This window comes from Physcomitrium patens, chromosome 5 (genome assembly GCF_059467195.1).
Source record: "Physcomitrium patens ecotype Gransden chromosome 5, ASM5946719v1, whole genome shotgun sequence".
NCBI lineage: Eukaryota > Viridiplantae > Streptophyta > Bryopsida > Funariales > Funariaceae > Physcomitrium > Physcomitrium patens.
In genome coordinates, this window is record NC_143414.1 from 2,652,425 (window position 1) to 2,673,332 (window position 20,908).

A 20,908-nucleotide genomic window follows, 5' to 3' on the forward strand; every position below is an offset into this window, starting at 1 on the left:
TAAAAAACTTATGTTGTAACCAATGCTTTAAGTTTTTAAGAAAGAAACTATTATAAATTTAATATTTCAAATAAGAATCTTTTAAAATATAAAGTAAAGAATATGTTTCACAAGTTAACATTACCAAAGATAACCTTCTTAAAATTTCAACTTAAAAAATACAAGTAAATAAGGTGAATTTTCTTACAAATTCAAGTACATTTCTCAATGAATACTTTACGTAACAAAAAAAACATTTGCATCTGCGGTTTTAATAATTATAACATAATAGTTTACAACATAAACTAACTATTTAAGTAAATCTTTGTGAATAATGTGTAAATATGTAGTAAAATGCCAATATGATAAATCATTTTTGGAAAGTCATGATCTTTGTTTATAAATATGAAAAACTAATCGTCTTGTTCATAACACTCAAGTATGTATGTATGTATTTATTTATTTATTTATTTTAAAAAAAAGTAACAAACAATATTTTGAATTCACTCCATTCCTTGAAGCAATGGTAGGTACATGAAATGAAACGAGTTCTCGTGGCCAGGGTTGGACCGTTATTTGGCTTCTCATTGTATTACAGCGTTTTTGAGATCAACCACGACTGGGACGTCATTGTTCAAGCGACAGATTCCTGAAGCAAGCTTCGTGCTTCAGACTGAGCGGTGAGGCCATCTTTGAGCTTCAAACTTGCGGTTGCTCACGCGCTTGTAAGTCCGAGTGGCGGAACTTTTACTCCACTCCTTGAAGATGTTCGCTCTTTTAAATCGTGATTTGGTTATCAGTGCTAAGGATTTCAAGGGACAATTCGTGATACTGTATTGGTGGAATGTCAAGGAGAATGGTTAATTGTGTGCGCCGCAAGCTTACAAGTAAGAAGAGCGATTTCATGAGAGTTGAGCAGGTTCGGTTGTAATATCGGTGGAAGTTTTTACAGTGTATGAAATTTTGTTAGGTCGAACATGCTGCACTTTCCTCTTGTTTGTCTCTGTGAGTCGTTGTGGTTAAATAATGTAGGGTACTATTCCAGGCTTTGGACATGTACGACAAATGTTGTGAGTAACGTCCATGGTTTGACAATTTTTTAGAAATTTTGTGAGAGACTCAGGCTGAATTGAATTTTGGTCCGTATAGAGTGAAAAAGCAGTCACTATTCTGTGTTCTATCGATCTACTCATTGAAATTCCGTAACAGGCCATCGACGTTGAAACAGCATGGAAAATCTTATCTGAAACAAGTAAGATTTAAGCTCCATTATTCTGCTCTATGTGAGTACTGGTCGACATTTGCTTGGCGATTCCTTGAGGTCTTTCTGTGTAAGGTCCATCTGGTTGTACTTGCAGTGTACGATTGTCTTAGCTTCTGCTGCTGATGCCAATCGTCAGAACCAGATTCGTGTTGACGTAATTTCAACTCGCGACACGTGATTGATTTCGCTGACACTCGCCTGTTTGCGCAGATTCACAATGGATCCACGTCTCGATCCCGACTATTTGAAGCCCGTTTCGCTTTTGCCAACAGCTTTTCAAAGTGTCTTTCCTTTTAGGTGCTCTTATTTAATTATTCTGTAGGTCACTGTAATGAACTGGTTAAGTCTACTGGAAGAAAACGCACTTATTATCGACATGATTGCCAAATTAGACGCAATTTCGCATATATATTCTTCCGACCATACTCATTTTTTCTACGGCATCTGATTTATACAGATATTTCAACGCTGTTCAGAGTGAAAGTTTTGCTGAAGTTTTCCTCTCAGATGACAACTTAGTAATCTCTGCTCCCACTGGCAGCGGAAAGACCGTCCTGTTCGAGCTATGTATCCTAAGGCTTCTAGAGAAATTTTTGACGACCGAAGGTCACTTCAAGCATGTTTCTGGTGCTCGAAAAGCTGTAAGGATCGTTGAGTGTTTGCATTATGTAGCGGTTGTTACAATTCAGATCTTACAGTTGCACATGGTGTTCAAATTGGGACAAGTTTAAGCCATTCCATAAACGTTTGGAGCATCTCTTTTCTAATATTTTCATGTAGATGTCCCTCAGCTGCTGTATATAGAAAGTAGTAATAACTTTATGCATTGAGTCAGGAATGTCATTTGATCCGATAAAGTAATTTACTCTTTATCGTCTTTCAAATTTTGGTCATCTCCAGAATCTGCGTGAACTGAATATCACTAACTTCGTTCATTAAAATTCTTGCTGCGGCAGGTATACATTGCACCAATGAAGGCTCTTGTGCAAGACAAGCTCCGAGACTGGACTCTGAGGTTCAGCTCTTTGGGCGTAAAATGTCAGGAGTTAACCGGTGACTCAGGACCAACAAATGTTGGAGAAATGATAGATACAGATATCATACTGACCACTCCTGAGGTAACGTTTAATTTTTTTCTTCAATGCCGTTTTTGTTGGTGCTGTTGCTGATTGTGTTTCCCGTCGGATTGTGTTTTTCTCTGAACTAGGATATGACAAACTAATTTTAGGATCTAACATGGATATATAAAAGTTGGCATTGGTAGTAATTTTTTTAAATCATTGCAATACTTGCTCTCCCTCCCTGATCATCAAGTAGAATACTTCTTTTTCAAGCAGATCCTGCTCTGTTACAATGCAGAAATTCGATGTCATTACTCGGAGACATCGTGACCGTGGAGGAATGAGCTTTTTCGGAGACATTGCCCTTATCTTGATTGACGAAGTCCACCTTCTCTCTGAAACTCGCGGTGCAGCCCTTGAAGCAGTTGTGAGCAGGCTGAAGATGTTGGCTCGGTTTCCCGAAATAAAGGGATCCCCACTATCAACTATACGCTTTGTTGCAGTTTCAGCGACAGTTCCAAACATTGAAGATTTGGGTGGCTTCTATCACTCCTTCCCTTCATCGTAAAAGTTGATCTTGCACTTCTGCTTATAGGTGTATTGTAAGAGTTCTGCATGTTACTTTGAGGTGGTTGACATGGATTAAGACTCAGAACAGAAGCATGAATAGCAACAACAATATACATTAACATTTTAAAAAGCTGAGAGGGTTTGAGATTGTTTCACTGAAACAGTCACGATAAATTACTTGCTGTATTGCTTGGTCTCTGAGAAAAGAGTGATCACTGCTCCCATTGGTAGCATCTGCTATACTTCTGAAGCGTACGTGTCCGATTAAGATTAAAATAATGCACATATCTAATAATCATGATCTGTGATGTCAACTAACTTACCTGTACTTCACGTTATGTTACCTGTTACGGCACGGCAGCGGAATGGTTGCATGTACCCAAAAATGGCATGAAAAGGTTTTTATGCAGCGCTCATACAAAATCACCAATGTTGTTTTCCCCCTTAATTTTTAAAGCAACTTATGAATAGCAGCAAAATGTACAGGTGATCTAGTTATTCTTTAAGTTACAGTATTATGTGACACACTGCCCTGTAATGGTAAACGCTTCAGATTATATTCTCCAACCGCTGGACTTACGTGCGACTCGTTTGAGTTCAGATTTGGGGAAGAATACCGGCCAGTGAAACTCACAACTACCGTTCTTGGTACGTTATTCTTACTTCCTATCTTGATTAGATTCCACTAGAAAATTTTGGGAAAAATGTTATTGGTATCAGAACTGTACCTATGATATGCTAATGCATCCTTGTATGCCTTAGAAGAAGTGTTTATTCACCACCTATCAATAGCGGAGGTATATTAAAATTGAGGTCAATTCCTCCTCTCCCAATCAGACACAAAGGAACTTAAAAGAGTTGTTTCTTTGCAGGGTACCAGCCTGCCAAGAACGATTTCTTGTTTGAAAGGGTATTTCTATAATCACTCAATAATCAATTGCATGTGAATTTTTTTACACTCTTATTGCTATTTTGTCAAGCTATTGGAATTAATAGCTTGAATTCGGTTTCAATGAGGTAAGGTAACATCATTAATCATGCATACGTCCATGCTGTCACAAGCTTGTTAATTTAAGGGATTGTAAATCAACAGCATTTTCTTTACTGCCTATTATCAAATCATGTGTGGACCTCATTCGTTTTAGAAGATAAAAAAACATGAAGGGGAACTGTACAAAAAAAATGTCTTGCGTCTTTTAGAAAGGACTCAGCGTGTGTCCTAGTTATGTTTGCCGTAAAACTAAAGAAGGCTTGCCATAGAACCTCTGATTTACTCACAGGTTAAAGCTGCTTTTAGCCCTTAATTTGCAAGTTCTTATCCGAAATCTTTGTGTGGTGATTTTCATGTTTAACAGAGACTTCAGCAATACCTTTTAGGTGAGAAGCTGCGAGTGCACGCACACTTGACCTCACAATGTGCACAATTTCATCCCATTGTGATTAGCCAATTCCTTCCAATTACTGGACAGTAGACCTCTCCAGCGACTTAAAATCAAATTCCGCTACAATGCAGATATATTATTGCATCATTCGGAAGGAAAGCCATCGCTTGTGTTCTGCTCAACTAGAAAAGGAGCACAAGACACTGCAGTTGCCCTGTCTCAATCCGTGTCACAACATGGCAATCATAATCCCTTTGTCAAGAACTTGGAGCACTTTAAACGACTACAATTGGCAGCCCAGAGGACAAATGATGTGCATATGCAGCAGTGCATACGCAGTGGAGGTTAAGCACTCTGAACTTCTTGGAATATCATTTTCAGAGCAATGGAAATCTTGTATTGAGACGAAATATTTGTCACATTTTAGTGATTATCAGTAACAGTTATAAAAGGATTTGAGCATAATGACGAGGGCTTTCTTTTAGGGCTCGAGAAGAGAACAACCGATCAGATCTGACTTCTGATATAAACTTTAATAGAAATAGCCCCTAAGATCAGCTGTAAAATGTACTAACTCGTCTTCTCATTTGGTGTAGTTGGGTATCACAATGGTGGACTTTCAATGGAGGACAGAGGTCTTATCGAAGGGCTATTTCTAACGGGAGATCTTTTAGTGCTTTGTACGACAAGCACATTAGCACAGGGTGTAAATCTGCCAGCTCATGCAGTTATTATCAAGTCTACTCAGTATTAGTAAGAGCCTCAAGAGAAAAGTTGCAACTGCGGATCATGTCATGCATTAAGTATATCAGTTAAATTCTAGCGACCAAAATTATATCTTAAAATAAGAGCAGGAACACCATTCCGTGGTTCACTAACTTTCCGAAGCGTTCATCCGATTTGTACCTAAGTCATATCATGGAGTGACGAAACATCTTTTTTCATGACTTTTTCATTTTGGATTGCTAGAGGGGTTCGGAATTATCCCTAAAATGTTCCTTGTTCCATTCTTTCAGTAACAAGCTCAAAGGTTGCTATGTCGAGTACGAACGTTCGGCAATATTACAGGTGCTGTCACTTGCCTTTTAGCGCCTCGTAGAACCAAGATTTGTAGCATATTTTTTCTTTGGTTTATTTCTGCAAGGAAATAGATTGCAATTGCCTTGCGTACTACTAAATTGTAGTTTCAAGACACAGCATGACACATGTTAGAAACACAAAGAGCATGTTTGCACCCAGAACTTGACCATAAATTTTATTCTTCAGATGAGTGGGCGAGCAGGTAGACCACAATTTGACGATAGTGGCGTGGTCGTTATAATGACGAGAAAAGATAGTGTAAGTATGTAGGTCGTGATTCCTCATTGTGTTGAACGTTCAAGCGCTCATTATATTTGCTTTGGTTCTGCTGATGAGGGAGTCCTTCATCCTTTAATTACTGTTCAATATAAGAGGTTGTCGGGAGATTTCTGAACACCGAATTGGCTAAGTTTGCTAAGTGATCTTTTGTGATGAATTAGGAAATAAATTTGACAGATCAATTTAACAGTTTCATTTAATCTTTTCTTCTAGGTACATTTGTACCATAATCTGCTATCTGGGTCGGAACCAGTGGAGTCTCAGTGAGTTCCTCAACATATAATTTTTCCAACTTTATGTGTTAAAATGTTTCTGGGTTTGTCAACTCGAGTTAAATTTTGCAATTCATGTGACATTTTTTATGCAGGCTACTCTCTTCCATTGTGGAGCATTTGAATGCGGAGATAGTGCTCATGACTGTATCTGATTGTAGTCAAGCTATTGACTGGCTTAAATGTTCATACCTTTACGTGCGCATCAAGAAGGTACGATAATATGACACTAACTGCCTCTCCTAGTGTTTCCGGGGACCATGGATTTGTAACAATGTCTCAGACTGACCTGACAGGATATGATATGATTTTTCTTTGTAGAATCCACAATATTACTGCGTCAAGCAAGGAGTTCCACGAGACCAGCTTGAAAACAAGTTAAAGGGTAATGCTCTGCCAACGTTGACGCTACAGCTCTATTTGAGTTTCGACAGTGGCCACTGGACTTAAGAAGTATTTCGCGCAGACATCTGTGTGCAGAATGTGAACGAGCTTGCAAAGTATGGCATGGTTAAGACAGACGAGTTTGGTTATGTTTTAACACCACTAGGTATGAATTCTGCTCATGGTTTAAAAATGGTAACTGTTTAGGCTAACGATTATTTTCTTTTGTCTGAATATGAGTGCGATGAAGTACCTGAAATTTGCATCCTGTCTAAAGATATTCTTGATTTTTTCATATTTAATGCAGAACCTGGACGGATCATGGAGAAGTACTATATGCAGTTTGAGACAATGAAAGCCATTACAAAAGCTGCAGAGAGAGCGACAATAGAGGAACTTCTTCATGTTTTGGCCAACGCTGCCGAGCTGTCATGTATATTGCGACCTTCATGTTGTAGAAGGGATTAATTTTGTGTTCTATTTTCTTCTAATCTGATTCTCAAAAGTAACTTGAATAAACTGGTCATTGCCAGGGATCAAGCTTCGACGGGATGAGAAAAAAAGATTGAATGATATTAACGGGGACATTAGTGGAAGAATCAGATACCATGTCAACAACTCAAACGGGAAGTTGAAAAAAAGAATACAATCAGGAGCAGAGAAGATATTTATACTAGTGAATGATGCTCTTTCTGGCGAGCCTTCTGTCACGGACTTCACAATGAGTCAGGTGGGGAATCACGAGGGCACTCACGAAGGTTGGGAGCTCCTACTTCCACTTCTTTCTTAGTTATCCACGATGAACCTCGCCTGGAGTTTCTTTCTCCTATTTCCACATTTTGTTCAGTCCACTCTTTTTGCAGGACATTAATGGAATTTGTACGACTGGCACTCGCATATGTCGGTGCATGAGCGAATACTTCATCTTCATGAAAAGGTTCACAGAGATACGAAACGCGCTTCTACTATCCAAATGCCTGAAGCAGCGACTCTGGGAAAGTACAAAGTATCAGCTTAAACAACTTGTTGGCGTGGGCCTGGTCACGGCTAAGGTAATTAAATGTTTGTATCTATGGAACATGCTGGCTCACATTGGCATCTGCCTGGTTAATAAGATCAAAGTTCTATTTAGTCTGGTAATTTCGAAGTTTTCACACTTGCTCCTAAGTGATGAAGATCATTTTCTGCATTTTCCATGTTAGATTATCCAATTGCAGTAGGACAAACCTCTGTCGTGTAATTTAAATCTTCGCCCATTTTGGCATTCTGTTTCTTGAAAATCCTTGTAAGTGATGAGATCTATTGATCAACTTCATGCAGGCTCTAATCACAGCTGGTGTAGATTCTTTCGAGAAGTTAGCTAGTGCTGATCCTCGACGATTGGAGGCTATTACTGGACGGAAGTTTCCATATGGAGATCAACTGAAAGCGTCTTTGAATGATGCTCCACCGAAGGTCGAAATGAATCTATTTGAAAGTGAAAGAGATGATCAGTGCCTTCTTACACTCCATCGAGTGTCACAATCACAGTCATCAGGAAAGAACTTTCACATGGCCGAATTGGTAAGGTCTTTAACCCATTGTAATTGCAAGACTTTTCCACTGGCAATCCGCAAGATGACTAATGCAACAACAATGAGTAGCAACACCGTTATCTCCACGCAGCTTTTCATCAGGAAGGAAAATCCATGAACATTTTATCATTAAAACCAAGAAACCTTTATCTGTATGATAAGTTGAACAATAATACAACCAAACTAGCAAAGCTAGCGACCTTATACATTGCTTTTGAGAACCATAATGCCTGCAGGTGGTGGGAAGTATGGCTGATAACATGTTAATATTTCGTGAAAGAATCAGGTACCAATTCATTGCTAAATCTCTAGATTATCATTTGGATGGAACTTAACCTATAATGATCAAATTTTCGTGTCAATCATCAGAGCTGTTCTCATTGCAATTGTGTCCTGTTTGACAGAATGGATCAATTTACGAGGTATGTCAAAGTCTTTTTCCATCTTGTCAGCAGAAGACTGGACATACCTTATTTTACGATCTGCGTTGGTCTTGTTTTTTGCTACGTACCTTGTTAATACGTGCTGCACATAACGGGACCAATCCTAAAGTGGGCATACTCCTGACAAATGAAAAGAGAGTTCGTGCAGTCCATATGCAGTGACTATTACATCCAGTTCACCCTCAGATGAGCCGCTTGTGCTTGTTGCTGCTCTCATTTCTGAGGAATACGGTAAGCGTTTATTTGAATTCATGTGCTTCTCTCTTGAGTACGGAAAGTCTCGAAAACACTCAAGATTGCTGTATTCCTCGGTAACACCTGAGGGGGTGCATCGCAGTTGGAGTTGACGTTGTTTGCAAATTAGTCATCAACAGAGATTCTAGGGATGACCAGCTGGGCTTGAATGAAGATTACAGACACCAAGGGCCACAAACTTCTATGACACGTTTCTACATATCTTCCCCATTTAAAGCATCCTTCAGTATTAATGATCTAGCCGCTTCAAGTGCGCGAAGTCATGCAACTTCTGTGATGTCTAGCCCTTTAATTAAAAATAAAACGCTAGATAGTCCTCGAGCACAACAAACAGCTGCCTCCAATATACCCATCATGGAAGCTCTCAGTCGTTATCCTTCAAGACATTCAAACCCTTGTCCAGCGACCTTAGCTACGAGAAATTTTCTGAACAAGATCGGCACAGACATCGATGCATCTGATCCTTTGAAAGACACTTTCCTGAGAACCCTACCAATTCCCGCGAAGACGGAATCAAATACGACACCTGGATCAGAAGTCCTAGCAACTTGTGTGATAAAGCCTTCGAAGTCTCCCTCCAGCAAGTCTGGTCATGCAGATCACTTTGATATCTTGACCACGCTCCAATCAAGTGACCTTGTTGAGACCTCGATTTGCAACTCTGTGCTCGTGCCAACTGAAACGTATGAGAAGTCTCCCAGGACATCTTCATTTGTAACTCCTAAACGAAAAGATCCACCCAGCTGTGCCCCGAGAAGACTTTTTCGTAGATTATGTACCAGATTTGAAGAAAATCGTATGACGACCTCACTGCCCTCGGCGAATGGCAAGACACCAAATCCTTCACAGAGTGAAGAAGTGTCTATCAAGTCTACAATGTGCAATGGAGGACCATGTTCTATGAATGACATAGGTAAGGCATCTCCCAATGCTTGATCCCAACCCATGCAATTTTAGAATTCATATCAAGGTAGCTTATCATATAGCAACCATTCGAAAATGAACCTTTTTCCGATATCTTTAAGCCACATAGCTATCTAAATTGTAGGTTTCACCGAGAATTATGCGGATCAAGCCACAACCTCTATCCCCAGGAACGACTGCGGTAGTGAAAAATCAACAAAAGTTACAACGCTTTTGTACAATAGTAAGGTAAGAACACATGACAATGTTGAGTTGCAGGCAGGGGTCGTGTCAGACATGACTCACCAGGATTCTGGGCCATCCGAAGATGTAACAGCTTCAGCTCCACCCTCTTTGACGAGCTTATCAACTACACCAGATCTTCTATCGTCTGATATGAGGAGAAAGATTCGAAGAACTGGATTTTCAAGCATTTCATGCTTTTCCTCTGTTAAAAATAATGATCAAAGAAATTCTATGGTGACGCTTAACATCGCGCAGCCTTCTAGTTGTCAACCCCGATGTCCTGATAGAAGTGATGAACCTCAGAATATTAAACATCGTTCCAGGATTTTACAATCTTTCCCTAGTAGGGCTCCTAGAGTCACTGATGCAGTTGCTCAAAATTCTCCTCACAGCAAGGTTTCTGATCAGTTAACCCCGTGGAGAGCAACTGCGGGGCTTATTCCCACTGGTAGTAGGTTAGTTTGTAGTTTCTACCTGCTCTACGTGAACTCGTAATGCTTTGTTTGAATTAGTTGAACTAGGTTGCTTTGTTCGGATTTTACCGGTTAGGAAACTTCTAATCAGTATTTAGCCGATCCTGACTTCCAAACTGTAAAATGGAATCGTGGTTGTAGATCTGAAGCCGAAGCAGAATCTGACTTGACAAATACAGAAACCATATCCAATTCATGTCAGCAGAAAACGTTATGGAGATCTCTTGATAATAATCATTTAACTAAAACGAATTGGTAATGTTCTTGATAGTAATTTGCAATTATTTATGTCCATATGCATGAAATTCAACGTGTAACGAAGATCTGGAATTGAATTCTTGTGATCATGGTTTCTCGCAGTGTTGGAGCGGCCAAGGAGCGAAACTCGTTTTCACAAGGTCCGAATAATATCAAAATAACAAGCTCCACTCGAAGGTATACCGCATCGAGGTTAAGTTTCCGTCTATCGGTTATTGCCATTACCTCACATTGACTACCGTTTGAAGCACTATATGCAATTTTCGTAGTCAGATATCTTCAGTTTGACCTCTTGACTAGTAGAGGTGATCCAAAGTCTAAGCTGGTGAGCAACACTTGAAGAACATGGCATGTACAGCCATTCCCAGTGATTTCAGCCGCGACCTGAACAATTTACACCGATCTGACAGTGCTGATGGTCTGATTGATAGATTAGAAGCTGCATCATGCGCCCTTATTGATAGACCTTTAAAGCAAATAGCTCCTTACAAGGCTTTAAAAAGCTTTGATTTTGGATCTTCGCGGAAACCTCCGCCCGACGTTGCCAGGTTAGACCTAGAACCGGTTACTTGTGTGATTTTTGCAGGTGCGACTCCAATTCTTCTTATCCTTACTATTAACCCGTTTCGTGCCATCTTTTCAGGGGTGTGAATCCTGCATCAGAGATTCCTGAGCCTTTAGATCAAGCAGCTTCAATCAGTAACACGTAATCTATTTTTGAAAAACAGTTGTGAATAGAACTTCCCACATTGTCAATGTAAAAGCACTGAATATCGGCAATAATAATGGTAATAATAATAATAATAATAATAATCATAATAAATAATTAAATGCACAAAGTGGGGGGTCAAAAGAGATTTTATTGCAACATGTCTTAAGAGTTCGATTGTCTTCTCTTTCTAGGAGGCTGAAAGCTGAGGATTTGGGCTTCGTGACAGTTGAAGTACCTTCCAACCACAATTCTTCCACTAAGAAATTCAGCTGCCTCAGATTTGACCAATCTCACATCACAGCCAGGTTAAGACGTCTCTGACGGATCACTAAGTACTCAGTTCCGCACAGGATCCGATCATAATGTAATTCTTCAAATTCAACGAGTATGTACCTCAAAAGTGTTATACCTGTTACCTGGTCATTGTTCATTTCGTAAGATTAGAATAAACCTAGCTTTTCTTCTTAAACTATCAGCTTTGATGAATCCAGATCTTCAAGTTCGGCGTTAGGGGAATCCACTACAGCGCAACCTTCGCCGGCTGGCCAGCATGAGTTCATGGGCTACAAGAGCCTCTTCTCATTCCTTTGAGCAAGCTCGCAGTTCGTTTGTAAGTTACTTATGGTTGTCGTTAAATCTTCTTTTGACCATGAAGTAGATCTACTTTTGTGGTTTTCCAGAACTATACATTCAAAAAAGATCGAAATGTTTTATACAATGTGAAAGTGAGATTGAGCTCAAGCTTGAAGAGCTATTTTAAATGAATTCGTAAGACCTGTTGCTGATTGATTGGGTTTGATGAATCCATTCCCGTCCTAGTCTCTCCAGCTGAAGGGGTATAACAGAGTACAATGAGAATCAAAAGCATTGGAACAATAATCACTCCGGGATGTCTTCTCAAATACTTCACCAACATGTACCCTCGTTGTTTAAAGAAAAAAGAGAGCAACATATGGCCCTCTGCTGTATGAAGCTAGAAACTTACCAACTTCAAAAACTAATCAGGCTGTTTTTTCGGTTCTATTTCATGTGGATTGCAGCTACTGATCTGATGCAATATTTCAACTAGCTTTGTTAGTATCAGTCTATTTACAGTTGCAGATCATGTTTTATTTCCATATACACACAATAAGTGAAAGTTGGACAATTGTCAATTCTTATTATTGTGGTGAATAGTGAATTCCTAATGATAAGTAATGAATTTCTTTGTTAAAATATTTAGAAGTAAATTGATTGTGATACTCAAGCAATGAAAAGTAATTTGGCTGGGGATTTTCTATGTATAGAAGGTTGTGCCAACCACATGTACTCATTCCAATATTTAAGAAAGAAAGAAAGAAAAAAAGAAAAAAAGAAACCTTTCAAATAATGTTTTATAAGAATTGATTAAATAGATTTCAAGAAAGAAACCTATTATAAGAATTGCCAATGAAGTCATTAGAAGAAGTTTTTAAATTCAACAGGACTTCTCAATTTTTTGAAGAAATTTATTACTTTTTAAATCAAATTAATAAAAGTTTTAAAAGTCTATTCTCATATTATAATATATTTTTAAAAAATGAATTCTAAAAATATTAGATAAGTATTTACAATTCTAAAGTATATACATGTTTTAAAATAATTCATAAACATATATTTTGGATATTTTTAAGATAGTTAATAATGCATTAAAACCAAAATTACAATAAATATGAAAATGAAATAATTATAAGTGAATTTTTTCTAAATTAATTCTTTAGTAGGCATCTTTAAATATAATTTTAATAATTAAATTATCAAATAATAGACCTTTTTTAACTTATAGTCTAAGTTGTATTTTTTTTAATTTTGGCTAAAAACACTTTTTATATAAATAAGAAATTTTTATCTTTATTATGTCACAAATATTTGTATTACTAAATTAAAAAGTAGCTAATGAAAGCTTATAGAAAAATATAAATTATTTAAATTAATTATATCTTCATCAATATATATATATTTTAAAATATAACTAAAATTTATAGATGCTTTTGATATGCCATTTGATTATAAAAAACTTAATTAAAGGATTAATGTAAAGAAACCATTATAAAAGCATTTTAAAACTTAATATCATGGACATACTGTCAAGGACAAGAACTCAATGAAAAAACAATTCAAACAAGTGAGCATTCACTCAAAGAGAGGTAATAAAATATATATAACAAGTATATATATTGAAAGAGAAACTGGAATGGCTATTGCCAAAAGACAAGAAAACTAGAGACCCTTGAAACAGACTAGAAGCAAGAAAGGAGTTGACAAGAGTGAAGAAGCCTTCACTCTTGTCTCTATATATACTATCTAACTAAGAGCTACGTGGCGACGTTCTATAGGACCTCCAATAGGTGTTGACTTTATAGGACACATGCCTTGACTTACAAGGCAAGTTTTTCTACGTGTGGGCCACATAGTTAGCTTGATCTTCAAGCTAACAACATGTGTGGCACATGGCCAACTTGTTGACCACGTTTTTAATCCAAAAAGTCAATTAAAGACACCTATGAAGTCAAAACAGCGTCTAAGAAGTTTCTAGGAAGCTCCCATATTAAATATTATAGGATTATCTTACTTTTACCTACTTTTACTTACTTCTACCTATTTCTATATGTAATTATTAGCTTACATGATTATGGCCGTGACATTACCTCCCCTTTCTAGGGACGAGTTCCACGAGGAGCGGTCATCATATATTGAGGAAATCTATGATGCGACGAATTGTATTCGCCACATACTCTGATCTCTGTTCTCTTCGAAGATGATTGATAGGGCCTCTCAACCATCGGTAGTGTCCCATACCAGGGCGGGAAGACCACCCAGTTATTTGATCATTGTTGAGGCCTTCGTAACTTCCTTCAAATAGAATATTTAGAACACCATCAGGAGTTGTTCCTACCTCTAGCAAAATCACCAAACATCGAGAGTCCCTTCCCAAATCGTGATACCAAACGCATTGTATCTCACCATCTATTCGAGGAAGAACATGTCGTTCTTGAAGATCTTCATCTCGATTGCGTCGTCTTGAAGGTTGTGACAATCGTAATGTCTCGTCCGGCAGGTCAGCAAATGAAGGCTCTTGAGTTGAATCCGCTGGTTGTTGGCTCTCCATCTCTTGAGCGCCACTACTACAATGAAGCTACGAACAAGAATTGAAAGTAGAATGTTAACTTGCATAGATGTTGTTTCTTTTATAAAGAAGGTTTTCATCTTGATTTTGATGGATGTCGTCGATGAAAAGCCTCCATCGCCTTTGCTGCATTTGCAAGATTCTTCATTGGCTCCCATGTGCGTTCACTAATATCATATCCGCACCAATGGACAAGATATTCTATTTTATTTCGGCGCCGCCTTGAATCTAAGACTTCTTCTACTTCAAACTCTTCATTATTATCCACTTCTATAGGAGGAGGTGGAGCTTGTCGTCTTCTTGGTATGTCCACTGTCTTGTATGGTTTAAGAAGAGATACGTGGAATACTGGATGGATTTTCATTGTCTTCGGTAGATGTAAACGATATGCAACTGGATTGATTTGTATAGAAATAGAAAATGGTCCCAGCCTTCGATAGTCCAACTTGTCACAAGGACGAGTGATCTTGATATTACAATGAAGTAGCCATACCTTATCACCCACGTTGAGTTGTGGTTGCTCCTTACGATATACATCTGCGTTTATCTTTTGTCGTTCTTGAGCTTCCTTCAATTGCGCCTTCATTATTGCATGTAACTCTGACAACCGATTTGCCATATCTTCTGCTGCAGGATTATCAACTTTTGAAAAATCAAAAGCATCAAGTCATAGATGATAGCCATAATTGGCAAAGAAAGGTGTTTGTTGCGTGGAGGAATGTACCGTATTATTATAAGCAAACTCTGCCAATGGGAGAAGGGTTGTCCAACCATCTTGTTGGTAGTTGATGGTACACCTTAAATACTGCTCCAAGACTTGGTTTACGCGCTCTGTTTGTCCATCAGTTTGAGGATGGAAAGCCAAAGATAGCTTTATGTCCACTTTTAAAATCTTGAAAAGGGTCCTCCAGAATCTCGACACAAATTGAGTTCCCCTATCCGATATGATATCTTTAGGTAATCCATGATAGCGATAGATATTATCAATGAAAAGCTTAGCTGTTTCTTCACCTGTGATAGATTTTGTACATGGCACAAAATGTGCCATCTTGGTGAAACGATCTACTATCACAAATATAGAATCATAAGATCTTGAGCTTGGAAGATCTGTGATGAAATCCATAGAAACAGAAGACCATGGTTGTTCTGGTATAGGTAATGGCTGAAGAAGTCCGTAAGGTCGATGACGAGGAGTTTTTGATCTTGAACAAATATCACATGATTGTACAAAGTCTTTGACTGACTACCACATTTGTGGCCACTAAAAATCTCTTGATATGAGTTCCAAAGTCTTATTATATCCAAAGTGTCCTGCTGCTGGAAAATCATGACGTGCTTGAAGAACACGTAAACGTGCTTCTCCTTCTGGAACATATAGGCGTCCTTCAAAATATAATAAATTATTCTTGAACTCGAACTGAGAAGAATCATGAGACTTGGAAGAATTATTCTCAATATCATGAACAAGAGGGTCTAAGGACATACTGGACTGGATTTGCTTGAGAAAAGTTGAATCAACAGTCAATGTTGATTTCATTGCTCGGAGATGAAATTGCTCCGGTTTCAAGAGGACCGTTCTTTGTTGCTCAAAAGCTACATCTCCTTCTTTTGGTGCAAAATAAGAATGTCTAGGCAATGGATCGGACAAACCTTGTTGTTTTCCTGGCCGATAAGTGATAATGAACTCGAATCTTGACAAAGACATACTCCAACGAGCTTGACGACAATTCAACACACGTGCTGACATGAAATACTCGAGGTTCTTGTGATCTGTATACACAGTGACTGGACTAGAAGCTCTTTCTAGATAATGATGCCATTCTTGAAAGGAATCCACGATTGCAAGCAGTTCTTTATCGTGGATCTCATAATTGATCTCGGCTGTTGAGAATTTTCTTGAATGAAAAGATATCGGATGAAGTTTGTCATCTGTTCCCATTTGTGACAAAACTGCACCCAAGGCAAAATCCGATGCGTCTATTTCCATAAAAAATGCCTTGGAAAAGTCAACACGATATAAGACTGGTGCAGAGATAAACGATGTCTTCAAGGCTTCAAATGCTGCTTCCGCTTCTTGATTCCATTGGAATTTGTCTTTATTGGTCAAGCGTGTAAGTCGAGCTACAACTTGTGAAAAGTCTTTGATGAAGATCCGATAGTAATTGGCAAATCCCAAGAAACATTGGACATCTCTTACTGTCATTGGAATCTTCCAATCCATGATAGTCTGGACTTTCTTAGAATCCATCATGAGACCATCATTTGAAATGATGTATCCTAAAAAGTCAACTTGAGTAGTGTGAAATACACACTTTTCCATCTTGGCGTACAATCCTGCATCTCTAAGTTTTTGTAATACTTGACGAACATGTATTTCATGTTCTTCGACGTTGTTAGAATAGATCAGGATATCGTCTAGGTAGCAGACGACAAAATTGTCTAAGAATTCACGAAATACATCATTCATGAGATGTTGAAAAGCAGCTGGTGCATTCGTGAGTCCAAAAGGCATGACATTATATTCAAAATGTCCGTACCTGGTTCGAAACGCAGTCTTCCATTCATCTCCTTCCTTGATTCGTACTAGATTATATGCTCCTCTTAGATCTATTTTTGTATAAATCTTAGCTTGATTCAACTAGTCAAGGAGTCCTGATATCAAAGGTAATGGATACCTGTTCTTGATTGTGATCTTGTTGAGTCCTCGATAGTCAACACACATTCGCAAAGATCCATCTTTTTTCTTTACGAATAGAATTGGAGCTCCTGCTAGAGATTTTGAATGGCGTATGAAATTCTTCTCTAAATTCTCGTGAATATATGTCTTGAGTTCAGCCAACTCATCTTGCGATAAACTGTAAATTGGTCCAAATGGTGGCTGAGTTCCTTCCTTGAGGTCGATTGAACAATCATATGGGCAATGCTCAGGAAGAATATCTGCATTCTTTTTCTCAAAAACGTCTTGATAATCCTGATATTGACTTGGAATGCCACTTGAAGTCTTTACGCTTTCAGAAATAGGTGCAGCATAAATAGCAAAAGTTAATCCTTCTTTTGCTGCGTATATAAATGCTTTTGCACCTATAAGTAAGGGTTTTACTATACTAGATTTATAACTTTTTACTTGGTTGGTAGAACTATTAATAATGCTTTGGAAAAAGTCAAGTTTACGAGAATTCCAATCTATTCGAGGGTTATATTTTTTTAGCCAGGATAAACCTAAAATAATTGGATTGGACGGGGATTTAATTATGTTAAAAGCTATGTAGCTAACATGACCGTTTATTGTTACTTTTATAGGGCGAGTTTTATGAGTGACATCTCGAGAAGACAAAGCACGGCCATCAATGACTTCTACATGTACGGGTTTAGTTTTCTGTACAAAAGGTATTTTATGACTTTTAACAAATTGTTCATCTAAAAAACATACTGAGGCTCCCGAATCTAATAAAGCAAAGGCTTTGTAATTCTTAGGTCCTAAATATAATTCTATTATAAAACAAGAAGAGGGTTCTGAGGAGAGGATAGGATCTTCATTAAGAATTGTATAAGGTTCCAGCTGCACGGTTCCTATTGTAGCTGGACGAATCCGTTTTCCGATATGTTGTCTTCTTTGACCGCCGTACCCCTCATTTTATAGTTACATTGTTTCTTTGGACAATGTTGAGCAGTATGTTTAGGTTCTCCGCAGTATAAACATAATCCTTCTTGACGACGACGAATCTTTTCTTGCTCAGTTAGGGGTTTAAAACGTACCGCGTCAATTTACATGTCTTCTACTTTCGAATGTACATTTGGCGAAGATGTTGATGTTGCCATTGAGTAATAACGTTGAGGTTCCCGTGTACGACTCTCGAATCGAAATTCAAAAAGTCGATTGTCACATTTTACAGCAAAATCGATTGTTTGACTCAAAGTTTGAGGATCAGGAAAGTTGAGCATCAATTTCTTTACTTCATATTGCAATCCATAAAGAAATTGACTGACGAGTGCAGCATCATCCCACTTGATGTCAATTGCAAGTTGTCGAAATTGTGAAGCATACATTGTTACTGAGCGGTTTCTTTATCGCAGAATTCAGATCTTGTTTGTTGCAACACGAGTTGCATCGTGTTCACCATACATAGATCGAAACTCCGCCAAAAAAGCTTCCAAATTGTCCAATATTGGATTTCGTTGTTCAAGAAAAGACCTAAACCACGATAATACAGAACCAGAAAATAGAGTGACAATAAACCTGACTTGTGATCCTGGAGTTGGATAGCTTTGCGGTTGAAGTTCAATTGCCAATTATACTTGATTGATGAACCCTCGAAACTTTGATCTTGTACCATCAAATTTCTCGGGTAAAGTAATTCTTGGTTCTCTAGTGCTTACAGGGTGTTGTACAATTGGAGAAGGAATGTGATTTGGTGCAGATGTTGAAGCAGCTCCGATCATCTCTATATCTCCACTTTCTCCTATTCTTGTTCTTTCTTGTGTTGGTGAATTGAGTTGATGCATCGCAAGCATTAACTCCCTCAATTGTTCTTGCATTTGTGCCATTGCACTCTTCATTTCAACAAGCTCTGCCATAATAATACTAAGAAGAAAAATTTGTCTGATATTGCTCAAGACAAAAGAAAAAGAAAAGACTTGATAACAAAGAAGATACTAAGAATAATATCAGTTTAGAAGTGGGTAATCCGCAAACTTTTAATACGCTTATGTCTTGTCAAGAGAAAGGGGTAATCCACTCTTACTCAAGAAAAACAAAGCTCTGATATTATAAGTGCACTCTTGTCAATCTGTCAAGGACAAGAACTCAATGAAAAAATAATTCAAACAAGTGAGCATTCACTCAAAGAGAGGTAACAAAATATATATAACAAGTATATATATTGAAAGAGAAACTGGAATGGCTATTGCCAAAAGACAAGAAAACTAGAGATCCTTGAAACAGACTAGAAGCAAGAAAGGAGTTGACAAGATTGAAGAAGCCTTCACTCTTGTCTCTATATATACTATCTAACTAAGAGCTACGTGGTGACGTTCTATAGGACCTCCAATAGGTGTTGACTTTGTAGGACACATGCCTTGACTTACAAGGCAAGTTTTTCTACGTGTGGGCCACATAGTTAGCTTGATCTTCAAGCTAACAATATGTGTGGCACATGGCCAACTTGTTGACCACGTTTCTAATCCAAAAAGTCAATTAAAGACACCTATGAAGTCAAAGCAGCATCTAGGAAGTTTCTAGGAAGCTTCTATATTAAATATTATAGGATTAACTTACTTTTACCTACTTTTACTTACTTCTACCTATTTCTATATGTAATTATTAGCTTATATGATTATGGCCGTGACACATACATATTTACTTCAGTAATTACCTAAATGATTTGGTAGTAGTAAGTAAAAATAGATTAATTTCATAACATCTTTTAAATATGCTTCTTAAAAGCTTTATAGACATGGCTTTGACTTTACCTGTATTTGTAGTTGATTAATAGGTTAGAAACTTAGTCAATAAGTTGACCATGTGTCATACATATTGGTAGCTTGTAGAATAAGCTAACTATGTTGCACACATATAAAAAAACTTGTCTTGCAAGTTAAGACATGTGTCTTGCAAAGCCAACACATATTAGAGGTCCTATAAAATATTACCATATAGCTCCTAGTTAGATAGTATATATGGAGGTAAGAGTGAATCTTTCTTTATTCTTGTTAATGTCTTTCTAGTCTTTAATCTTATTTCAAGTCTTTCTAATCTTCTTATCTTTGGCAACAGCTATTTCAATTCAATATATTACCTTCATTGAGTGGCTTTTTAATCTTTTTCAATTAACACAAGACTGTATTGAGTTTTTTTTTTCTTTGAAATTCATATCATTGACAGTTTGACAAGAGTCGTAATTCATTGTTTCTACTTTGTTCTAAAAGTGAGTGAATTACCTCACTTCTATTATTATATTTTTGAAGGTTACAGACCATTCACCTTTAAATTAATTTATAATTTTTTAATATTGATTTTTTTCCTTAAAAAGAGTAGATTATAATTTTTTGTAGAAATTTTTATTTGATACTAAAGGTTGCGGATTATGCTCTTCTAATTTAAATTTTTGAATTTGTTTGAATTTTCTATAGAAAAAAAAAATTATGGATGCTTTTTTGATAGAAGTAAAAATAGATTTACAAATATTGAAGATCTTTATAAGTTTATCAATACTTTTTAAGTAGAAATCTCATGTATTTCTAACTTAAATCATGGAAGTACTATTCCTACCTCCATAGAAGAAATCAACAATGAAGTTCAAAATATGCACTAAAAAGTTGTGCAATTAAGAGAAGCAAATAGATGAAATTTACAGTTGAATCTGTGGAATCTTACTACTGTAAGTATAAGGAATGTAAAGATAAGTGTACCAAAGAAGTATGATGGAATAAGATCAAAGTTTCAAGGATTTTTATAATATAGAAAGCTTTATCTAAAGTTACATCTCTCTCAATACCTTGATGGATTTATTCAAGTCAAATTTATAGGAGTACTTCTCTCTAAGAATACTCCTTTTTGGTTTGCACCTTTAATGAAAAAAGATTCATAACTATTTTATAATTTCAATTCATTCTTGGAAGTATTTACAGC

General features: G+C 37.3%; 1 protein-coding gene across 28 annotated transcripts; it reads left to right on the forward strand.

Annotated features, from left to right (window-relative positions):
• The first annotated feature begins 519 nt into the window (after positions 1–519).
• LOC112282637 (ATP-dependent DNA helicase MER3 homolog) lies at positions 520–12,469 on the forward strand. Of its 28 annotated transcripts, none has more exons than XM_073534304.2 (34): positions 521–866; positions 1,189–1,231; positions 1,454–1,540; positions 1,701–1,884; positions 2,200–2,361; positions 2,603–2,840; positions 3,236–3,272; positions 3,428–3,522; positions 3,747–3,784; positions 4,230–4,251; positions 4,388–4,600; positions 4,853–5,009; positions 5,273–5,324; positions 5,523–5,594; positions 5,829–5,878; positions 5,983–6,100; positions 6,209–6,272; positions 6,354–6,437; positions 6,579–6,704; positions 6,805–7,001; positions 7,135–7,323; positions 7,592–7,834; positions 8,082–8,131; positions 8,250–8,267; positions 8,437–8,519; positions 8,626–9,456; positions 9,592–10,147; positions 10,307–10,420; positions 10,526–10,615; positions 10,855–10,971; positions 11,067–11,129; positions 11,327–11,440; positions 11,627–11,745; positions 11,955–12,469. In XM_073534304.2, the coding sequence occupies exons 3-33, from the start codon at positions 1,461–1,463 to the stop codon at positions 11,724–11,726; spliced, it is 4,557 nt and encodes a 1,518-aa protein (XP_073390405.1). In that variant the 5' UTR covers positions 521–866; positions 1,189–1,231; positions 1,454–1,460; the 3' UTR covers positions 11,727–11,745; positions 11,955–12,469. The 28 variants fall into 28 exon arrangements, 22 of the variants coding, with proteins under 22 accessions (XP_024376299.1, XP_024376304.1, XP_073390405.1 ...); XM_073534305.2 differs by having other exon boundaries at positions 11,964–12,469; XM_024520521.3 differs by lacking the exon at positions 11,955–12,469 and having other exon boundaries at positions 521–704; positions 832–949; positions 11,627–11,900.
• Positions 12,470–20,908: the final 8,439 nt, after the last annotated feature.

Coding starts and splice junctions, on each gene's coding strand:
- LOC112282637 (XM_073534304.2), top strand. CDS start 1,461: ATGGATCCACGTCTCGATCCCGACTATTTGAAGCCCGTTTCGCTTTTG. Junction 3,523..3,746: donor ACTCACAACTACCGTTCTTG/GTACGTTATTCT, acceptor GTTTCTTTGCAG/GGTACCAGCCTGCCAAGAAC. Junction 5,325..5,522: donor AACGTTCGGCAATATTACAG/GTGCTGTCACTT, acceptor TTTATTCTTCAG/ATGAGTGGGCGAGCAGGTAG.